Below are 21,124 nucleotides of genomic sequence, written 5' to 3'. Positions count from 1 at the left end.
AGGACTGAGGGATTTCTGCCAAGATAAATCAGATGTCTTGAACACGTTTATGCTTCACTGAGGTAAGTTTCTTTTTTTTTCTTCTTTTTGTTATACTTTTTACAAAAACACAGGATCACGACCGAAGTTTTTAAATTGCAAAAAAGTATTGCTGTAACAGTGCAGAGAGGAGCCCAAATCCAAAGTCAGGCAAAAACAAACAAGCATGGATGCATGTCTAGAACAGTAATTATGCAACTGAATAGCAATTTGTTTAACACATGCACTCTTTAGAGACTTTAGTCAGCCTCCTCACTGCACCATCGGTACAAATGCTCAAATGAGAGAAAAAAAAAAAAAAAAAAAAAAACAACCTCAAGACTAAGCGCTTCAAATATATTGCAAATACAATATAAAATAACTTTACAGTTTATTTTAATGGTAGGAGAGGCAGGGGGAGAAACTGCCTGCATCTGAATTCAGTCAACAGCATCCATGTCAAAGCACCGCATGGAACACAATCTGATTTTCTTGCAAAGTCTCCCAATTTCTTAAAAAATACTTTGAGCCACAATCCAGTTTAGCGCGTGAACTCTCCATCACACAGCAAACAGACCTGTCAACCCCAAATGTACTTTCTACAACCACTTCCCCCCCCCACCTGTAGCCCCATAAGATAGCTCTATGGTAACACTCGTATATTCCGGTCTCCCATGACCCCCCCCCCCCCCCACAGCTGAACCATGATCTAGATTTGACTAAGTCTTACAAAGCGTAAAACGATTACCGTTGCGACTATCGTGTGCCAAGAACCCTCTCAAGCAGTGTGGTGTTGCTAACCGTTAAGGTGTTCAGTGGTTTGTTCTTTTCAAAATTATTTTCTATACATAAAGGCCTCAAAGTGAAAGGAAAATGTTTTATAGCATAGATGAGAAAATGGGTGCAACCAGCCACCCCCCGCCCCTGTTCAGTTGCAAAACAGCAGTTCCTTGCTACAGTTGAAATGCAAAGTAAATTATTTTTTTATATAAATTCACAGCTGCTCGGGCATGGGCATACAAGTCAATTGTCAATTAGAAGTTTGCATGCATATGTTTTAATTGTCAAAGGCAGAAAAAGGCGTAGTCTGGCCATGAAGTTGTTGTTTTGTTTTTTTTAAAGTTCTTCGAGCTGTAGAGCTGGAGCCTGTTTGAGGTATTAAGTCAGCCGAGATAAAAATCTTTTTTTTTTTTAGGGGAGAATTTTAAGTTGAAAGCAAGGCGCGGCGTCACAATTGTAAACAAAACATCAGGGTACATGCTCACAGCTAACTCCAACGCACTATACATTTCATTCAGAAAAAAAAAAAAAAAAAAAAGGGACAAGAGGGATTTAAAAAGTAATGCAGACAGAAAAAAGACACACGTCACCTATACTCAAAAGAATGTTATGAAATGCTGGAATGTTGTTAGGTATTCCTGAAATAATATCAGTAGCAATTTGCAAAATTAAGCAGTGACGGCTGCAGGTGGATAACTTCATGATTGAAGCGGACCCCGTCCAGTTTCCAGACTTCAGTTGACCAGCGGGTGGGTGGGGGGGGACCGGTAGAGATGTGGGGTGACGGCCAGGCGCGTTGGTGAGGCTGCAAAGCCACATGGGAGAGTAGGAGTGCGAGGTCCTCGGCGCTGTCCTGGACAAATACTAATTCTGGATTTTGGTGGCAACAACAGCTTCGGTTCCTGTAGCTTTCAGCACAGTGACCTGAAATCAAACACAAAATAAGTTGTTGGACCAATAACCCTTTGGGTGGCTGTCACAAGAGCTACACACAGTCCGATATAACAGATTGAGTACTTTAGTAATGCAAATGCATAAAACAAAAACCTATCCATACAATGCTGCCTGCATAGTTTTCTAACTCCACGAGCACGATGATCTTAGATCCATTCAAAAGTTGCATCCAACCCAGTGTGATGCTTGTGCAAGGTCAGCTCTAGGACAGTCAAAGTTCAGCCAAATGTCAGTTAAACTACAGAAGTTACAGTTAAGGCCACAGAAACTCACCAGGAAATTGTCTCCATTATCAAACTTCTTCTCGATTTCTTTGCCAATGTCGGCATCTGGTAGTTTAAGGTCCTCTCTGGTTGTTCCAGCGTCATCCATCAGGGACAAGTAACCATCTGTGAGGTCTATAACCTGAATGGGGAGCAAAAAAAAAAACAGTCAACCGTTAGAAACATTCAAGATTGCGGTTGATTTTTTTTTGTCAAATGCAGAGAATAATGCATAATCTGCTTAACCCTAGGTAGAATTTAGATATTAATTACAGTGGCTGCCAGGAAGCGTCATAATGTTTGGCATGAAAGAAAGTCAACTGCGTATAAATCTATAGATTTTTTTTTTTAAAGATTTGAAAAAGTTAGATCAACTGTTTGCAATAATGTAAACTAACAAAGGGAGAAAGGTAAGATTCAGCCACGCTAAACTTGCACAATTTTTTTTTTTAAAAAGTATACGAAAAAGGTTTGGAGTAATTCTCTCATTCTCTAACTTTCTAAGTTACACCAAAAGATAATTGCTGTCGTTACATAAATAATGTGTGGGGTATTTCTCAGGAGCATGCCGATTCCAAAAATAAAGATCACACAATGCAACACTGCGCAGCGAGCCGTTTTAAGCCGAACCTTTTGTCGGACGTCCTGTTTCTATTCATTTCAGCCGCTTGCTATCAAAGCACCGCACTGGCCGAGATACGGCTGACTCGTTCAAGTTTTCCCTGACCTCCAAACTGGCAAATGGCCTCACAATTTTTTACCCGTCACTGCCCACAATTTACTAGCCGGTGCAAATTTTCAGATGTTGGGAACATGATATTGGGGGGGGGGTGTTTTAGTAGAATTTAAAAAGGCATTAACAAAGTTTAACAAAGCTGGCCCAAAGGCGTTATAGTCTTGCCCCTAATACACAAACAATTGTTTGCGCTTTTAGAGAATTCCTATCCTAAAAGAGGCCTTTGATTTAGGGTGGAAAAATCTGCCTGCTGGCAGAACCAGAAGTTGTTCAACCAGTTCTAAACCAAAACAATTCAACAATCCTTTCAAAATACCCGAAGACAGCTCAGCTTAACGCATGCGACACACCCGTACAGCATTTATTATCTCTCGTCACGCCTTTTTACTAGGATGAGGTTGTATCCAATTATTTAAAAAAAACATTATAGGAAATATATGCACTAGTTGTCTAAACAAATGGCAAACACCAAGTACTAGGAAGGGAAACAATTATTGGCTTCTGGTACAAATCTGATTCAAACGTTGACAATATTCAGTTCACTTTGGGAAATGCCCATTAGGTCACACCGAGTGAATCAAATATCTCACCGTGTAGTCTTTCCTTGTAACATGTGGGACGTCCATGTTATGGGTAGATGGGCAGATATCTTCATATTTCTTCTGAGTAAAGATGTCAATTCCTACAAGGTGAACCTGAGGGGGAAAAAAACACAACAAATAATTACATCTGGTCTCAGAGCAAAGTAAGCTTTGGGGGGGGAGGGGGGGCTACTTGTTTAATTGAAGAAAGAGGCTAAATAAAGTGCCAATTGTGTCAAAGTGCCAGATGATGCACACAGTGGTTTTACCTTGGCGTGGCCATGCTTGCCAGTCTTAGAGGTACTCATTTCCATGATCTTACAGGGGTTTCCCTTGATCATGACAAAGCCATTCTTCCTCAGAGCAGAACACTGCTGAGGGAATGTAGCTGAGGCCCCAGATTCAGCAGTTGAAAAATCACCATCCTCCATGATGGACTGTGTTACACCACCCTGATAAGAGGAACATAAGAAAAGAAAAAACACATGAGACACTAGAAGTACTTCAATAGGAGGAATGTTTGTGGTGCCAAGAAATGTGTGCAAATATAAATAAATAACAATATTGTGTGGTAGCTAAAATTGTGCACATGGAACTAGGACTAAGACCCCAAGACCAACTTCGACAGCTCAACCACCAGCTACTGGGCCATCAGTGCTTCAAAAATCAATACCATGCCCTGAAATCAAAGAGGGAGACGACATGCTAGTGCTTAGCTACACATTGCTCAACAACGTTATGGGCAAAACACATTTAGACGTGCTTTAAAACGATCAAATGTATTCCCTCCCGCCTCACACTTCGGTACAAACACTCACTCGAGGTGGGGCAAGCAACTAACAGAATAAGCTAACGGCTAACGTTAATTGCCCTCGTGTCGCCATGTTGCTGTCGTCACTAGTTCATTTTTTTTTTTTTTACACACGGTTCGGGGGCAACACCCGGCGAGCGAGCCAAACACGTGGCTTATGTCGCCTTTATAAGTTCATCGCCTCCTAAATTTCACCAGAAAATTCGGTTCAAATCGGCGTCAGAGGGGCTGCGCAGCTTGCGGCGCTAAGCTAGCAGAACCCCCGTTAGCCCGTTAGCTCGCTAGCTACGTTACGTGGCAGCTACTAGCTGCCAGTAAGCTAGTTTTTTGGGGTCCCACCTCGTGTCCTCCGTTGTCGTCGGCCACGCGAGCGCCGTCGAAAACACGACCCGTGCTCGTCGAAACCCGCGACCGACGCTCTTGCCAATGAGCTAAAAACACGCGGAGCGAATTTATTTACCGATAAATAGTTTACCAAAGATTGTCTCATTTAGAAGTTACTGATTAACACACGGATTAACTAGCCAGGCGACGACACGAGCCCCAGCGTCAGATAACGCGGGACGGGACCGCACAACAACAAAAAAATAATATATAAAATACTTAACGTCGGCTACGCGGTTGGATAGTTTAACTCGTAAGCAGCCTGCGGGTTTTTTTTAAACTTACCTTTTATCTAGCTTACAAAAAAAAAGGGAGAGTCACTTCGCATGCGTAGAGGTTTTGTAGCGCAGGAGGAGCAGAGAGGGCAGGTACTAGTACGGGCTGCGCTGACGATGCGCGCGGGGGGAGTGGGAGGAGCTTAAACGCAGAAGTCTTGTGACGTTGCGGCAGACTCACGCCGCAACGGACGCTCCCGCAAAGCCACGCACACCTGGACATAACGAGCCCCGTGTACCTGCCGCATTTACCGTCCGACACCTTTAGCCGTCTCGTCATACGTTGTTGTAGATTAAACAACTCAATAAGTAGTATTATAACTACTTAATATACTTCCGGGTTGAGCTGCTCCCAACATCTGCACGCGCTACATGTTGATATACATTAATATAAACAACCCAGTTGCCTAATATAAATATAGAATAATTCGGAGAATAATATCTTTTACTAAATGTTGTGTTAATAATTTATTTAAAATTGTATTGGAGCACATACAAAAAAAAAATGTATTTTACTTTTTGCCCAGCAGGAGTTTCAATTTTTTTTTTTTTCATACATAAGATAGTTGTGAATTCTTATCACGTGGTTTCAAATTAATTCTTTCATTTTACTCTGAAGAGAGAAACTGTATTTTTTTTTTTAAAGACAGATAGAAGTCCAGTTGTTCTTATTATAGAGCCTGTTATAATATATATAACAGCAGAATATAAACCAGCTGTGTGTGGTAGAAAGACAGAACATGTAATTAAACATACATTTACATTTATCTTCTTAAAGCCACTAACTATATGAGGATCCCCTAAATCCAGTGGAGGATCCAGTGCACTATTGGATTGATGAAAGGTCACCGCTCCCAAACACCCCTGGGAACTAATCAAACATTTAATTGCCTCCTTCGATTGTTAAAATGACATCAGCTGTTCAATCCAGAATTTATGACAAAGACAACAACAAAAAAAGGCAAATATTTGTTGTTTCAAAAGTGTTTTAATTGCTGGACACGAGATGTCTCCCCGACACTTAAGAGTCCATCGTTTGCGAAGGAGCGCTGGCGGCTCCACGTTTCCACATCACATCTGGAAGTTATTTAAGTTAAAAATGAAGCTATGACAGCAGTGACCCAAACCAGAAAAAGCTGTAAACAGACAACAATAGAAAATAAACAAACGGGCATGTAGTAAAATATCGATTATAGCAACTTTCACTATCAATTCCCAATATACCGCGAGTTTATATGTGGAATAAATGTAAACTCCACTCCATATAACACAAATGTGATATTGTGTGTCGCTGCATGGTCTTTTGTGTCGCACATGAAATAATGGCGTCTAGTGTAAAAAGGATGAATGTACACAAACACTCAACGTTTTTAATACTGACAGTTTGCAACATACAAACAGACCACACACAAATACGGCTGTTGTCAAGCATCCGTGGAGGTTTTGAGCTGCTGCAGCTCAGCGGCGTCTTCGGGGCCCCGGGTCGACTTTTTCCGGTCCTTGTGGAAGATGGCGGCGATCTCCTCGAAGGTTTTGCCCTTGGTCTCCGGCACCCGGAGGTAAATATACACGGTGAAGCCGAGAAGCAGCACGGCAAACAGGACGAACACGTAAGAATCCAACCAAGTCTGGGACGGGGGAAAAAAACAACAGAAAAAAAAGACACAACGGTCAGGGTTTGTGTGTGTGTGTGTGTGTGTGTGTGTGTGTGTGTGAGAGTGTTATTATGCCTACCTGTATGAATGGAAAGGTCATGCCGATGACAAAGTTGCTGGTCCAGTTGCAGCAGCCGGCTAGAGCGATGGCCGCCGGCCGAGGCCCCTGACTGAACAGCTCCGCGACGATGAACCACGGGATGGGCCCGGGGCCGATTTCAAAGAAACTCACGAAGAGGAAGACGGACGACATGCTGACGTAGTTCATCCACAAGTACTCGTTCTGGACGGGGAAGAGTATACATCAGTCAAATACCCACTCTTAATACATATGAGGAGTCGAGCAGGACATCCACACTGGTGTAACTTGGCAGCACCACGTATTGGACAAAGCATGCGAGGAGTGATGGTGGAATGGGTTTGCATTTTTCCCATCCACAAAAATGTTCCCAAATTTAATTCAACCCCCCAAAAAAATAATAATCTTGTCCACTTTAATAATAATTTGAATTATTTTTTAATCACTTGCCTGCAACATGGATAAGTAAAAAAAATATCTGCATCTGCTGATGAAGACTGAAAGCTCCAGAAAAAGATGGCAAGCAGACTTTTATTTAAGATTTAGATTTAGATTATACTTTATTTATCCCCAGGGGGAAATTTCTTTACACAGTAGCAAAACATAATTTTTTTAATGTTTTTTTACATTTTTTTTACAAATATACAATACAATAAAATTAAAATAAAATAGCAGGACATATTATATTTAAGAATTTAAATAATAAAGGAAATGAAAATGTAAAAAAAAAAAAAAGTGTAAAAATTAAATTGTATACAGTGTCTCTAAAGTATAAATATTTAAGGTTGTCTTCCCGTCGAAAACTAATGTTTCCACGTTCGAGAATGAGCTTTTCGTGTATGAAACATGTGATGAACACCGACCTTCTCCAACGAGCCTGATTTGACGAACCTGTAACGTGAGGCCCACCGTCATGCCGACTGCACAGCAGCACATCCCTCCCAGGCCGACCAGGGTCAGAGTGCGCCTGCCGGCCCTGTCTACCAGAGCCACCTGGAACACACGGCACACACACCCCCGGTCGTCTGTGAGCGCGTGTGTGTGTGTGTGTGCGTGCGGTTACAAGTGATAAGAGAATGTGCGTCTGTTGGTTTTTTTTTTGGGGCCATCTGGAGCTATACTCACGGACACCAGAGTGAAGAGCGTGTTGATGACTCCGACTCCGATCGTGGCGAAGACCGGCTGAGTGACGCCGGCCCGAATGAAGATAGCCGTAGAGTAGTAAAAGATCTTGAGGAGACAACAAAACAACAAGTCAACGAGGCGAAGTGATGGACAAAGGGAGCTGTCGGTGTGTGTGTGTGTGTGTTTTGGCTTTGACCGACGCAGATGTCATGTACCACGATACACGGTCATGGACCCGGTCCCTGCTGATGGGAACCGGGGCCTTCCTAACTCACTGCATTGATGCCAGACAGCTGCTGGGAGAGGTGCATCATGAGGGCGACCAGCAGCTGCTGCCTGTACACGCTGGAGCGGATCTAGGAGGGAATACAGACCAGGACAATGGTTTTCTAAAGGGAACACATACTGTACGCTTCTGTAAAACTCCCGTCCTTCTGACTTGTTTTAATTGTTTGTTTAATTGTCTGCTGCTACGCATGAAATAAGTATTTTAATGTTTTTTTTTTTACGATCGCAGACATCTATTTTTTTTTATTTGCAGCCTTTTTACAGTAGTACTGTGTTAGAAAGTGTATTACCATTTGTTTAATAATCTCTAAAACCAAATAATATATCACTTTAGACACGATCTGGAAAGATGAGTTATAAGAGCGTTTAACCACACATAAGAGAAAAGCATGTCTCCAATCTCTTCTTTTTGTACTTATGTTGAATAAATAAATACGTTTTAACATTTAACTATCCCCCCCCGAGTCATTACATGAGATCCTCGGGAAATCCCTGAGGAGAAGTGCTATAAACGAGAGTTTGTTCACCTTATTCTAAAAGCCTAAAATCAAAATTGCGGATGGAAAAATGTAAGCAGAATTCACAAAGACGTGATACATTCAGGTAGTTGTGGTAATGTATCGCAAGTGAGCCTCTTCCAAGGTAGAGAGACCTACCAAGGAAAGGATGGAGACACTAGGCTCCTTGTTCGCCTCCTCTTTCTCCCTCCTCATCTCCTCCAGATCGGGAGTTGCGTCATACGCCCCTTTCAGGCGATACAGACCTGCGACACAACGGAGGGCAAAGGTCAACGGGAGAGCGAGAGCCTGCAGAAAGGTGTAAAAATGAGTACGTTTCAAATTAAAAGGAAAGTACGCAAGTCAGCAAAAATGAAAGGAATAGTTCTGCATTTTGTGAATTAGGGTTAGAGTGAGATGAACATATCGATATGAGTGTGTAGCGACCGGTTAGCTTAGCTCGACTTTTTAAAAACCTTGCCCCCCAATTGGGCTGACATTTACATATTTGGATGTATTGAACACCATAAGTAATATACAAGTGAAATATATGGTTTAGTACATGAGACGGTGCCCAAATGTGCCCAAATGCCCATTTTGCCTAAATTCTCTGTACTAAAACCTCTCTAACTTTGCTCTGCTTCACTTTTTCAAAGTCAAACTTGGCAGAGAGACTCTTCATATATCGTGCTATGATCTTGGTGGAGTTTAGGGTTAAGGAGTGGGGTTTAGACCTTTGCTCTGCATCCTTCCAAGAGATAATAATCCTGAAACTAAAACTTCTATTTTTGCTTCTCTTTTATTTACCCTTAACCAGTAACATATATACTAATATTTACACATCTGAACAAAAGCGCACATGGGTTGCCTTTACTATAACACCAACATTATTCAAATAGCCTTTGTGGTTGCAGAGATACACCCTTTTTAGTTTGGGTATGTTATTTCGAGCAGAAACATAAAAAATAGGTCGGTGTTTAAAGGTTAAGCACGTAAACAGGTGGAAACAACTGTACCCCGGCTCTGTTCAAAGGTAACACATCAGCCTACCAGCACCTCCTAATAACATATGCATCCTATAATATGTCTTTGTTTGTTGAGTTAATTGCTGAACTGTCTCTCGTGTGCGGCCTAGTAGTCGATTGAGCGTATAGCGTTTCAAAAGGAGGGCAAACGAAAGGGTGAGACGGAGAGTGTCTGTGTCACTCTTACTCACTCTTTCGGGCCTCTTGCTCCTCGCCCCGCACGATGTAAAGGTAGCGGGGGCTCTCGGGGCACAGAGGCAGCAGGAAGGTCTGGAGGACGGCCGGAGCGCCAGACAGCCCGAGCAACAGGGGCCACATGTCATCGTTGCCAAACACAAAGTCCAAGCCTATTACCTGCAGTCACACACACACACACACACACACACACACACTCACACACATGTAGATTAAGGCATACGTCAGCATGGCCATAAAAGCAAAGGTGCTGCCGTGCACCTCACCTGGCTGATGAGGATGCCGATGACAATAGCCAGCTGGTGTAATGTCCCCAGAGCCCCTCGGTACACCTTGGGTGCGATCTCTCCAATGTACATAGGCACTAGACCAGATGTCAACCCTGAAAACACACACACACACCCCACACAGACACACACACACACACACATCAAGACTTTAAACAAACACTCGCTGTCGGATGTATACGGCAATATAGGAGGGCAATTTAGGAAACCCCTTTTTGATCAGCTGACACAAAGGGGAGTATTCTGAATACCGACTGAGGGCAACCGGCCTCAACCGAGAGCACGCGACCCACCACACATTTGGGATTCCCGGCTAAATGAAGGTTACAAACATGCTTTAAAGTGTACCGCAGTAGAAGCCCATGACGGCGCGGCCCGAGATGACCATGATGTGAGGTTTCCACATCTTGCAAAGACCCATGAGCAGCCCGGCAGCGACGGCCAGGACATTCACCATCAACATGCCCTTTATCCTGCAAGACAGAGCAGAGGGGGAAACGCATTCTCCCAAATTTGATGCCAAACTTTCAATTTTTTTTAAAATTCTTTTTGTCCTTCCTTTTCTCACCTCCCTCTCAGGTTTCCCACAAATCCCACCAGGAAGGAGGACAGCATGCCCCCGATGGAGAAGATCGCCACCGACAGCGACCAATACATGACCACGGCCGGGTGCTGCCCCGCCTCCTGGAACTCGTCTTCTTCTTCGGTGGCGTTTCCCGACGGGACGGCGGCCCTCTCCGACCACACCCCCAGGGACCGCCCGTAATGCCTTTCGATGACCTGTGAACATGAGACGCACGAAATATGTTTTCCCCCCATAATTGTGACATTTTTTTAGGTCATTTTATGAAGAAAGATGTCAGTTGAATTTCTAATTTTAGCACACTGATGTTGTTTTCGTAGTGTCTGTTAGCTTGTTAAGGCTGGATTTAACTTAATTTTGACTATACTGTCAACCTTACACAATCTATAAATATATTTTTTCATGCACGGATCAATTTGGAAATTTTGGGCTATTTTGCTTGCTGTCTTCTTTCCGACTAGCAGAAAGAAAACATAAAAAAATACACATTTAGGTCTTTATTTTGTGTTCCCCTAAATCCACCAACAGTTATTAGCATGTGATAGTGCTTCATTTGCAAACATACACATTTCAGAAAACTTATTATATGAAAATAATTGTCTTAATTCTTGGTCGAATCTATTACTTTGAACCCCCGTTCACCTGCGGTGTCTCCCCATCATCCCGTTGCCCTGCCTAGACCCACGGAAATGTACACACACATTCTCCACCAATCAGGAGGGACCTTTCTTTTTTTTTTTTTGACCCTATGACCCCTTTTGCCCGACAATGTTCCACCAACTACCACGACGTATGAAGAAAAGAAGTAACACGCCTCAACATCAACATCGACACAACACCTTCCAGCACCGGCTTTTAATAAACACGGGTTTGTGGAGAACTTTATTTTATTTTTTTTCCGGCAAATCTAGGATCCAGAAAAAAAAAAAAACGCTTAATGGCTGCCAGCAGAGAGCTTCTACTGTCTATTTCAAGTATCTCTCACACACACATACACACACCCACTCCGATAACCACGACGACTGCTTTAACTGTGGCTTTAACTGTGTTGGAGGTGGGGGCCCACCTTCTGGGGCGCGTTGATGACTCCCAGGCTGTATCCGTACTGCAGGGACGACAGCGTCGCCGTGAACACGGCCAGGGCCAACGTCCCCGTGAGCTGCTGTGTGAGGGAAGAGTATAGTCACTTAGACACACACGCACACACACACACACACACAGGAACAAACGCACAGTCGGCTTTCACCATTTAGAATGAAGACGTTTGGATACGTCGCCGTCTTTATGAAGTATAACTCGTAAAAAAACAGGTCAACCGAGAGCGGCCTTACCTTCCCCGACTCCATGATGGGTCCAGAGTGTCAGCCGGCGGCAGGTTGGTAATGATTCAATGAAAGCTGCATGCTCGATCACGCTGTGTCCACTCGCTAAACGACCGACACGCACACGCACACACACACGCGCACACACACACACACACACACACACACACACACTACATCTTCAGTGCTGACAAATGAAGCAGTGATCTTATTTATTCTCTATACACACAAACAAACACATTACTATTGGGAAGCACTAAAATGATAACCAGGGTGTCCAAACACACACACACACACACACACACACACACACACACAGATTTACACACAGTCTGGATTCTATTATTGGTGTGTGTGTGTGTGTGAGGTGTTTCATATTGGTACATTATGAACACTGATATACTGTATATTGCAATTAATAATGGAAAAATAGCACAGGTTGCTGCTCAGATTCTCTTGCGCGCACACACACACACACACACACACACACACACACACACACACACACACACACACACACTCACACACACACATTTGCTGTTAATGATATACTTGAGGGAGGGACACAAAGTCTGAGGGTCAAAGCTGATAAAAATGTGCAAACTGACTCAAAAAGAAGTAAAAAAAACACACAACTCCAGAAGCACAATGCTCTAGTTTCATTTATTTCTCTCATACATAATATTATCTCTTTTACAAAACAAAATAAATCCCCAAAACAGGACATTAGTAATGCTCTTTTCCCCCCCCAAAAATTAAAGAAAACAAGAAATGAATTAAGAATACAGTGTTTTGAGAGGAGAGTCCTCAGTGTAATGGCCGTCAGCCTTTTCCAATGTGAAGAGTGAATTCTGTGATGAACCAAACATAAATCATAATAACAATAATAATAAAAAAATGCAACATTCAGACTTGCTCATTAATCATACACACGATTGCATGCGTGCACAAGCGCGCAGGGAAGACATGTGGTTTTTCTTCAGCTCGGCTCTTTATTGCTAAAAAAATGTTGGGATTAGCTTCTGTGTGGATGTGTACACAAAAATAATTAAAAAAAATATATATAACTGAATAAAAAGAATGTGAATTTTAACAGAAAAAAACAAAACAAAATGTGATTGATTTATTTGAGTCGTTTGTTAACCATAGGCCAACGTGACGTACATCCACCAGAAGAAAAGACCACGTCTGCATCACAGTGCTCTCCAATGTGGATGAGTATGCATGAACTAGTCCACCTTCAATAGTGTTATACATTTAATACGTTATGTAACGTCATTTAGAAAGAAATTGCACGCTTTTTTTATCATATTCAGTTAATCATATTCAGTAAATCAAGTCCTAAATAAGTGTTAACGTGTAATAACATCAGCTATGTGTTAAATTTAGACGATAACTCACACACACACGCGAGAATAAAAAAAAAAACGGTGTCAATTATATAGGCAATAAAATGATTAATTATAATAACGTGAGCGATGATCTTTTAAACCTCCACCTTTGTGTTTTTTTTTGTTGTTGCTTACATCATGCTAAAAACAGGGAGGAGCCAAACAATCAGAAGAACCAATCAGGGAAGAGCACGATTAAAAAAAAAGAAAGAAAAGAAAAGGTGACACCGACAGCTTTTTCGACAATGAGATCTTTTCACATGCAGCTCATATTCTGTTGAGGATAAAGTCATCTTCATATTAAAGTCATCTTCATATTAAAGTCATCTTCATATTCCCTCCAGCAGCACGGCCGTGTGTGTGTGACACGCTGCTACTGTGTTCAAAGGAAACACACTTCCAAAAGAAAATCAAACACTAATAATGCCTTTTTTCTTTTTTTTTTTTTTAAATGCTTGATGATATCAGATATCATTGTAAATCTGCATGTAAACACACTCAATGTTGCTTTAGAGACTGAATTACTTGACTCTTTTTTTTTTTTTTTTGGACATTGATTTTAATGTACCACTGTTGATTCCAACTGCATTTGAATGGGACTCAAACACACACACACACACACGCGCGCACACACACACACACACACACACGCGCGCATGCACACGCAGACGTGCCGTACATTTCATCGCGCTTCAAAAGGCCGAACAGGAAAAAAAAAGGAATGAACAAAACGACGCTCTCATTGTTCATTTGATATTACAGTATATCTGATGCAGCACCTTTAGAGTTTAAAGACGTAAGAGTGAATACAGGGAGAGTGATGAAGACGATGATGACGATGATGATGAAGATGATGATGATGACGATGGGGTGGCGGCTGGGTTTTTAAAAAGGGACACAGACATCATCTTTGCATACTGTGACAAGCCGCGGAGCGAAATGCCGTCGAACACTGAATCACAACTCGGGGGCCCCGGAATGACTGGCGAGAGGAGGAAGAGGAGGAGGAGGAGGAGGAGCGACGCGGGAGAATGGAATATCGATCCAGGCGGTCTGGATGTGTCGTCCTGTCATATTTAGAAGTATACATTTTAATTTATATTAAATCTTATTCATCTTCTTTTCACCTCCGAGGTGTGAGCTCTCCACATGTGGCAGACGGGAAATGGGGAGAACCGAGGACATGGTTTGAAAACAAGGGATGGCTAGAGGAGGAGGAGGAGGAGGAGGAGGAGGAGGAGTTGAGTGTGTCTCTACAGTTACAGACAGAGGAGGAGGAGTGGCACCAGTTAGCCGGTCGGTTGAGAGACGGCGGCTCCTGCACGACCCGACATGATGGAGGGCGGCGTGGCACTTCCTCCAGAAGAAAGATCTTTGTTGTTCTTCTTGGAAGTTAACCGTTGTTTTCTTTGTTGTTGTTGTTGTTGTTGTTGTTGTTGTTGTTGTTGTCCTATACGCAGGGTTTAGTCTCTCCAGTGTTAATTAAAAGAGTTCACTCGTGGCTTCTCGGTTCAATCTGGTTCATTTGTGAGAAGTGCCGCGGGGCCGAGGTGAGAGGCCAGGGCCAATGGGAGAGGCCGGGGCCGGCCAATGGGAGAGGGAGGCAGGGCGGAAAGTGGGAGGAGCCCTCACCAGTTCATCATAGAGCTCCTGTTGAGGGTCATGAAGAACACCTGGCTGCTGCCTCCCGAACGCACCGAAGCAAAGAAGACCTAGAGAGAGAGGGGGGGCGGGGGAAGAGGGGGAGAGAGAGGGGGAGGGAGAGAGGGAGGGAGAGAGGGGAGAGGGAGGGAGAGAGAGAGAGAGAGAGAGGGGGAGCGAGAGAGGGAGAGATAGAGAGATAGAGATGAAGGGAGCGAGATAGAGAGAGAGAGGGGGAAAGAGAGAGAGAGAATATGACAACCATAAACAGCCACGCCCCTAATTGCCAAATAACCTTTCACTCTGCCCCTTCAAGGCCTTTATGGTCATGCAGCTCACTTTATAAGTGCACTTTAGGGTGTCGGCTGTTACACCCTGTTGCTATGCAACATCAGTACACACTCTTCATGATATGCTAATGCATGTTTCTGGATGCACATCTGCATCGACAAAGTTGGATCTATTAAAACCCCCCCAAGAAAAATGTTTTGGACATTATCTTCTCATCTGAACATGACCTAATATGGCATTAAACCACGGGCAAATTATACCAAACTTCATACAGGCAATAAATGTTTTACCACTCTACCAAGAGTGTTTCTTGTTTTTGTTGTACCTTGTCGTTCCGCTCACAGAGGAACTTGAGCCTCTGGGCCCTCTTGTGCATGAAGACCCCGTCCAGGTGGCCCGTCTCCACGGAGCGGATCTCGATGGCTTTCTCGCCCCAGCCCATAATCTGATTGGAGTGGATATAGGCTGGGAAGGAGAACGGCGCAAGGTGAGCATGGACGACAAACGGAAAGTCACATTTAAAAAGATATATCCGCGACATGATGGTAGCTGTAAGAGTGTAACACCGCCTGATGCCACAAGAGGGCAGTGCAGTGCTTTCCTATTGAAACAGTGCTCGAGCATACACACATTTCTCTGTTGGACTTTTGATCTGTTGGTTTCCCTCTTTTTCTCTTTCCCTCCCTGTTTCTTACTCACTTAACATATGATCACGTATATCTATATTTTTTACATCTTTGTGAACACCTTTACGCTCACTAGCCCCTCCCTCTTCTTCCTTGTTTCCTTCTAAGCAGCTCCGGAAGCCTTCCCGCGAAGGGCTGATGCTATTGAATCCAATTAAACCTCAAATGAAGGATGCATTAGAATATATCTATATTTTTAATTCACATCTGCGAACCGGGTGTTTCTCTATGATGTTTTAATGACTCCAGTGTTGATTAAAAATAGATTAAAATCCTCTTGAATGGGCGACGTACCGACGGAGGTCGGCATCTCTCCCCACTGGAGCACCACGTCCTTGGTGATTCGCCCGTAGGTGTTGACGTAGACGCCCTCGTCCTCGTAACACAGCAGCATCTCCATCCCGTCGGTTTTGGGGAGCACCACGATGGCGTGGGGCGTCACCTGGCTCTGGATCTATCGCGGATACGACATAAAAAAAAAAAGGCTTTAATTAAATCTGTCAAATGTAATCGTAATCTACAGTAGATTACAAATATTACTTCACGGTTTTCATCGTGGGGATTTAATGCGATGGAATTTGGCCGGCTCTTTGGCTTTTAAAATATAAATACATACTGTAATCCTCTAAAGCAAGTTTGTGAATTTTGACAACAAGGCCGCCAAATATCAGGATCATCAGAGCATCAAAAGGTTCAGACTTTGACACACACACACACACACACACACACGCACACACACGGATCATATCAGTAAAATGAATGAGTGACAAGTTGATGGAAAAAAACTCCTCTTAGCCCACAAGAGAACTGCAGTTACGCAAACAATTACACAGAAATTGGAACGCTCTCATTGCCACTTATCTGGCAGCAACGCGCTGAATTAATTAGAATTAAGGTAATAAAAAATGATTTAAATAAATAGTTGGGAATTAGGCTTTGATTGTGTTACGACCAAACATCTGCCGGGTAGCAGCGCACATCTTTTCAGACCCCCTGTGGCGTCTCCTGTGGGCAAGATGAATTTATTCATGCAACCTTGTTTCTAGCTAAATCGTCCATTAATCTCTACTCTAATGAACCGTACGGCACATAGACGCATTTAGTACTTCTGTGCATCCACTACGGGTTTTTTTTTTTTTTTTTTTTTAATACTACAGATCTATTGATCTAGTCTAAAGGGCGGATTTCAGGACGTCACCTTCGTCCGTTTGGCACACTGGGAAGAGAAGTTGGCAGGGAATGAGATAGAGAGAGAGAGAGAGAGAGAGAGAGAGAGAGGTAGCATGGGTTAAAGACACAATCACCTCAAGAGGACTGTTCTCCTCTCAGAGTGTAATACGAGCTGCAGCTGCGTGTCCTCACATCTGTATCCAGACGTTTTATATCCACTGAAAAATCAGGAGTTTGGCAGGAACAGTTTGAACCTGATTTTTGGGGGACGAGCGATTAGCGAAGTCCAAAAAAAACAAAACTAATCTGTGTGCGAGCACCAAAAAAAACTGATTGGCATTCGAGCACGCAACGTGCACAATTACCGACGGTGCACGTGGCTCCCCGTGAGTGACTGGAATGTAAAGCTGGCGTCGCTCAAAGAAGACGACGACTTCCCGACAATAACGCTCTTTTTGGTGACCTTTGCTGCAACAGGATTTATTTAAAAAATATATATATATATATATATATATTCTGTAATTTGAGCTCCATTCGGCGTGCTGAGCATCGATAGTCTGAGCCCAGAGGAGCACCCTGTTAGCACACTGAAATAGTGTCAGATAAAAAGAGGTAAAGCAGTCTTTTCACTCGCGCGACAGTAAATCAATCACGGGGGGGGGGGGGGTGTAATCTGTCAGGAAAGGTCATGGAACTCCTTGAAGCAGACCCTCGAGAGACGAGCGCGTGGGTGACCTTGGCACAGGAGGAGGTCAGCAGGTGAGAAGAACTGAGAGATAAAGAAACCAGCCTCTTCCGACGCCCCTCGTCCTTCTTCATTCGGAAGAGAAAAGAGGTACAAATAAAGGCCGACGCGCGCCGACAACTCACATGCGAGGGGATGTAGATGTCGTACGGGTTGCCCGAGTCCACGTCGACGACGTGGAAGCCCACGCTGGAGCCGTAGATGACCTTCAACCTCTGACCTTCCTCCACCGTCAGGTCAACCAGCTGGGGACGGTGCTGCAGCTCAGTGAAGGACTGAGAGAGGACAGAAGAGAACCGACACGTGAATGAAGAGGAGGAGGAGGAGGAGGAGGAGGAGGAGGAGGAGGAAGATGTTCAGTGGATGGTGAACGTAATGTTCATTCTTGTGCTTCCATACCTTGAAGGCCATGAACTTGTGGTAGGGTTTAGGAGCCCAGGCATAGATTTCCACAGAGTTCTTCAGAGCAATCACCAGGAACTTAATCCTCTCATATTTGACTGGAGACGGGACATAAAGACATGTAACATTGATCATAATGTAATGTAAAGAATAAAAGCTTATATTTCTGCATTGTAAAGCTACTTCCTTTCACAACATGAAACAATATAGTTAAAAAATGTAAAACTAAAACCTTTTCTGTTTCATGCCGGAAATGTCGCGGCTAATTCGGGATTTGATCCTATTTTAAGTAGATTTCAGTCAGAATCCGTCATAAATATAATTCTTTCCACATGTAATTCCTATTAATTCCTTCATTCATGAGCTACACACACACACACACACACACACACACACACACACGTCCACAGATCCTTACCGACTTTATAATGCACACAGCCCTCCAGCTCCCCGACTGTGATCCAGCCCTGCTTCTTCTCTACTTCCGGGTCGTTGTGTAATATTCGGTTCCTCAGCCAGGACAAGTAGTAGACGCGCAGCTTGTTCTTCTTCCCTGAGAGGGCGGGGCATAGAAGGCAGATTGAATTTAAGGGAATGAAAAAATAAATATATATATTGGTTATGTAAAGAGGACACAAGATAATATTACAAGACTTTTGGTATTGATCTATTCCAGTGGTACCCCAAAAAAAACACCAGAAAAAAAGATGTAAAAATACAGTGTCTGATTTAATATAGAATATATAATTACATGTTTGTGAACTTACACTTATATTTTATTGAATATTAATTAAAGTAATATTTTTAAAGGATTCTTTAATGGATGCTAATTTTACATTTATATATTTTTTACAAATCGATGGCCGAAAAATTGGTCTGAAAAATTAACTTTTTGTGAGAATCTTTTTTTTTGTATAAAAAAATATATATAAATACATAATACAAAATAGCCCAAAATAGTGCAATAGGAGGTTCCCCCCCCCCCCCATCCACACACTTTTCCTGGATCATTTTGCAGATTTCTTCAGGTTTTGCACTGTAGTGCCGTCACGTACCCCCATTTGAGAACCACTTGGATTTGAACCTTCAGAGACACACAGTGCGAGTGTGTGTGTGTGTGTGTGTGTGTGTGTGTGTGTGTGTGTGTGTGTGTGTTTCGGACCTACCGGATATGGTGACGAGCACATTGAGCCCCTCCAGCACGTCCATCTGCAGGAAGCGCCGCCTGGTGATCAGGTTGTAGACCTTCCCCTGTCCACTTCGATCCAGCAGCATCAGGCCGTTCTCCGTCCCCACCAGCAGGTTCACGCCTGAACGCGCAAAAATAAACACGTAAAGAAATTAAATTTTTTTGGGGGAGGGGGGGGGGGGGGATCTGTTCAGATGTCCTTTTTGATTCATAAAAGAAAAGATGAAGGACGCTCTCCCTCCTACCCCAGAGTGCGGCGCACAGGATCTCGGAGTTGAAGCGCTTCTTGTATTTGCGGATCTCCGGCGTGTCGCTGTGCGGTCGGATGTTCGTCGGGTTGACGTTGACCACGGAGATCTTTCTGGCCTCGTTTAGTCTGGCCTGCTCCTGCATCAGCAGCTCATTACCAAACATGGCTGGGGATGCCGCAGAGGAAAAGAAAAGTTGAAGAATTTATTGAAATGAATTGACCCCGTTGTTGACAATAATAATAATAAATAAATTAAATAAGGTAAAATGTTTGTGGCCCGAAGCTTTGCCGACCTTCCGCTGAGTTCTCGTCGTCGTCGTTTTCACTCGGGGAGGTTTGATAGACACGTGGATCAACGAACGGGGTGAAGGACGCTTTGGACCCGCCCAGACCAAACTGTAATTAATAAAAGCAGTATCCTTTATTAACATGTTATAACAAAGTAGCTTCAATTTGTCATGTTTGTATCTACTACTTTTGTTTTTGACAGATGTGAAAATACTATTGCGCAATTAGTGACCTTTATCTGACAAGTTCTGGTTTTATTTAAGGCCAGATATGAAAAGTCATTAATACTAATTTTTTAATAATTTATTTGTAGATTTTAGACTTATTGTATTAATTTAACTCTGTTTGATACGCAGCACCATATCCATGAACGTGTCTGACCTCAGCCATGTTGCCCAGTTCCTGCAGGGCCGAAGTGGGCGTGGCCGAGGGAGAGTTGCTCTGCTGCAACAGGTCAGGGAGGTTACCGTGGTTACTGTGATTCCCGAACCCATTGCTCTCGGTGTGGCCCCCTCTCCTCCTCTCCTCCTTCTTCTGAGAGACAGAAAAAATAAAAGAGAGAGAAAGTGAAAAAGAAGACTAAGTGGCAATAAAGAAGCCAAATGAGCGCAAACAAAAAAACTGTATTTCCTTTTGTTTGTTTTCATTCCCTTCCTCTGTAAATAAGTGTGGCGAGTGTGTGTGTGTGTGTGTGTGTGTGTGTGTGTGTGTGTGTGTGCGTGTGCGCACATTCATCACCTCTCTCATCACTAGAGTGCCATCCTTGGAGCTATTGTAGGCATCTCCCAGAGAGTCCTCCGTCAGCCCTCCGTACGACTCACTGCTGCTCTGCACCGCCGGCCTGCAACAGACACACAAAGACACACAAAGACACACAAAGACACACAAAGACACACGCACAGTCCCGATTATTTACAAAGCAAAAACTATACTGACAAGCTGCCGGCATGGCGCGTATTCACAAAGACGTGCAACACTTCACCACAAATGAATACTGACAAGTCCAGCTTGAAAAAAAAAAAAAAATAATAATAATAAAACAGACTTACATGATGCGGGGGATGTCGCTCACGGCAACGGTCCCGTCGTGGCCCACCGTCTGCCCGTCGTCATCGCTGCTCTCTGAATCTTCACTCGAGGACGAGTAGTCGGTCACCTTGGTTACGATGCAGGGACGAGACACTTGCTTTAGAAACACCACGGCCATGAGACC

The 21,124-nt window shown here is 43.4% G+C and overlaps 3 protein-coding genes across 11 annotated transcripts in view; all 3 read right to left on the bottom strand.

The window, feature by feature from the left end:
- Nucleotides 1-392: 392 nt before the first annotated feature.
- On the bottom strand, nucleotides 393-4,945 carry LOC117751149 (eukaryotic translation initiation factor 5A-1-like). The gene is made up of 5 exons (XM_034562725.1): nucleotides 4,813-4,945; nucleotides 3,602-3,784; nucleotides 3,342-3,446; nucleotides 2,026-2,157; nucleotides 393-1,722 (listed from the first exon to the last, which is right to left on the bottom strand). The coding sequence occupies exons 2-5, from the start codon at nucleotides 3,761-3,763 to the stop codon at nucleotides 1,663-1,665; spliced, it is 459 nt and encodes a 152-aa protein (XP_034418616.1). The 5' UTR covers nucleotides 3,764-3,784; nucleotides 4,813-4,945; the 3' UTR covers nucleotides 393-1,662.
- Nucleotides 4,946-6,224: 1,279 nt separating this feature from the next.
- On the bottom strand, nucleotides 6,225-11,882 carry slc2a2 (solute carrier family 2 member 2). Of its 2 annotated transcripts, none has more exons than XM_034562685.1 (12): nucleotides 11,868-11,882; nucleotides 11,603-11,698; nucleotides 10,522-10,733; nucleotides 10,302-10,426; nucleotides 9,933-10,048; nucleotides 9,663-9,825; nucleotides 8,606-8,712; nucleotides 7,937-8,017; nucleotides 7,662-7,766; nucleotides 7,428-7,529; nucleotides 6,537-6,740; nucleotides 6,225-6,430 (listed from the first exon to the last, which is right to left on the bottom strand). In XM_034562685.1, exons 1-12 carry the CDS (start codon nucleotides 11,880-11,882, stop codon nucleotides 6,227-6,229), a joined length of 1,530 nt encoding a protein of 509 aa, XP_034418576.1. In that variant the 3' UTR covers nucleotides 6,225-6,226. The 2 variants fall into 2 exon arrangements, with proteins under 2 accessions (XP_034418576.1, XP_034418577.1); XM_034562686.1 differs by having other exon boundaries at nucleotides 11,603-11,695.
- A 620-nt stretch (nucleotides 11,883-12,502) lies between these two features.
- Nucleotides 12,503-21,124, bottom strand: part of tnika (TRAF2 and NCK interacting kinase a) — a 54,127-nt gene continuing 45,505 nt past the window's right edge. For 4 of the 8 annotated variants that reach the window (XM_034562619.1, XM_034562623.1, XM_034562622.1 and 1 more), the window contains 12 exons: nucleotides 20,961-21,067; nucleotides 20,641-20,752; nucleotides 20,293-20,445; nucleotides 19,917-20,019; nucleotides 19,619-19,789; nucleotides 19,351-19,494; nucleotides 18,603-18,737; nucleotides 18,182-18,282; nucleotides 17,908-18,057; nucleotides 16,162-16,321; nucleotides 15,507-15,646; nucleotides 12,503-14,961 (listed from right to left, as the gene is read on the bottom strand). In XM_034562619.1, the coding sequence (XP_034418510.1) occupies nucleotides 14,878-14,961; nucleotides 15,507-15,646; nucleotides 16,162-16,321; nucleotides 17,908-18,057; nucleotides 18,182-18,282; nucleotides 18,603-18,737; nucleotides 19,351-19,494; nucleotides 19,619-19,789; nucleotides 19,917-20,019; nucleotides 20,293-20,445; nucleotides 20,641-20,752; nucleotides 20,961-21,067 (1,560 nt within the window). In that variant the 3' untranslated portion in view covers nucleotides 12,503-14,877. The remainder of the gene's footprint in view (nucleotides 14,962-15,506; nucleotides 15,647-16,161; nucleotides 16,322-17,907; nucleotides 18,058-18,181; nucleotides 18,283-18,602; nucleotides 18,738-19,350; nucleotides 19,495-19,618; nucleotides 19,790-19,916; nucleotides 20,020-20,292; nucleotides 20,446-20,640; nucleotides 20,753-20,960; nucleotides 21,068-21,124) is intronic. The other 4 variants (XM_034562625.1, XM_034562621.1, XM_034562626.1 and 1 more) reach the window with 2 other exon arrangements.

This window comes from Cyclopterus lumpus, chromosome 22 (genome assembly GCF_009769545.1).
Source record: "Cyclopterus lumpus isolate fCycLum1 chromosome 22, fCycLum1.pri, whole genome shotgun sequence".
Taxonomy (NCBI): Eukaryota; Metazoa; Chordata; class Actinopteri; order Perciformes; family Cyclopteridae; genus Cyclopterus; species Cyclopterus lumpus.
The sequence above is the reverse complement of the archived record's forward strand: the minus strand, read 5'-3'. Positions and strand labels throughout refer to the sequence as shown.

Coding starts and splice junctions, on each gene's coding strand:
- LOC117751149 (XM_034562725.1), bottom strand. CDS start 3,763: ATGGAGGATGGTGATTTTTCAACTGCTGAATCTGGGGCCTCAGCTACA. Junction 3,447..3,601: donor GCAAGCATGGCCACGCCAAG/GTAAAACCACTG, acceptor TTTCCCCCTCAG/GTTCACCTTGTAGGAATTGA. Junction 1,723..2,025: donor ATAATGGAGACAATTTCCTG/GTGAGTTTCTGT, acceptor GTTTGATTTCAG/GTCACTGTGCTGAAAGCTAC.
- slc2a2 (XM_034562685.1), bottom strand. Junction 6,741..7,427: donor CGGTGGGCCTCACGTTACAG/GTTCGTCAAATC, acceptor TTCCCCGTCCAG/AACGAGTACTTGTGGATGAA. Junction 6,431..6,536: donor TGACCTTTCCATTCATACAG/GTAGGCATAATA, acceptor CCCCCGTCCCAG/ACTTGGTTGGATTCTTACGT.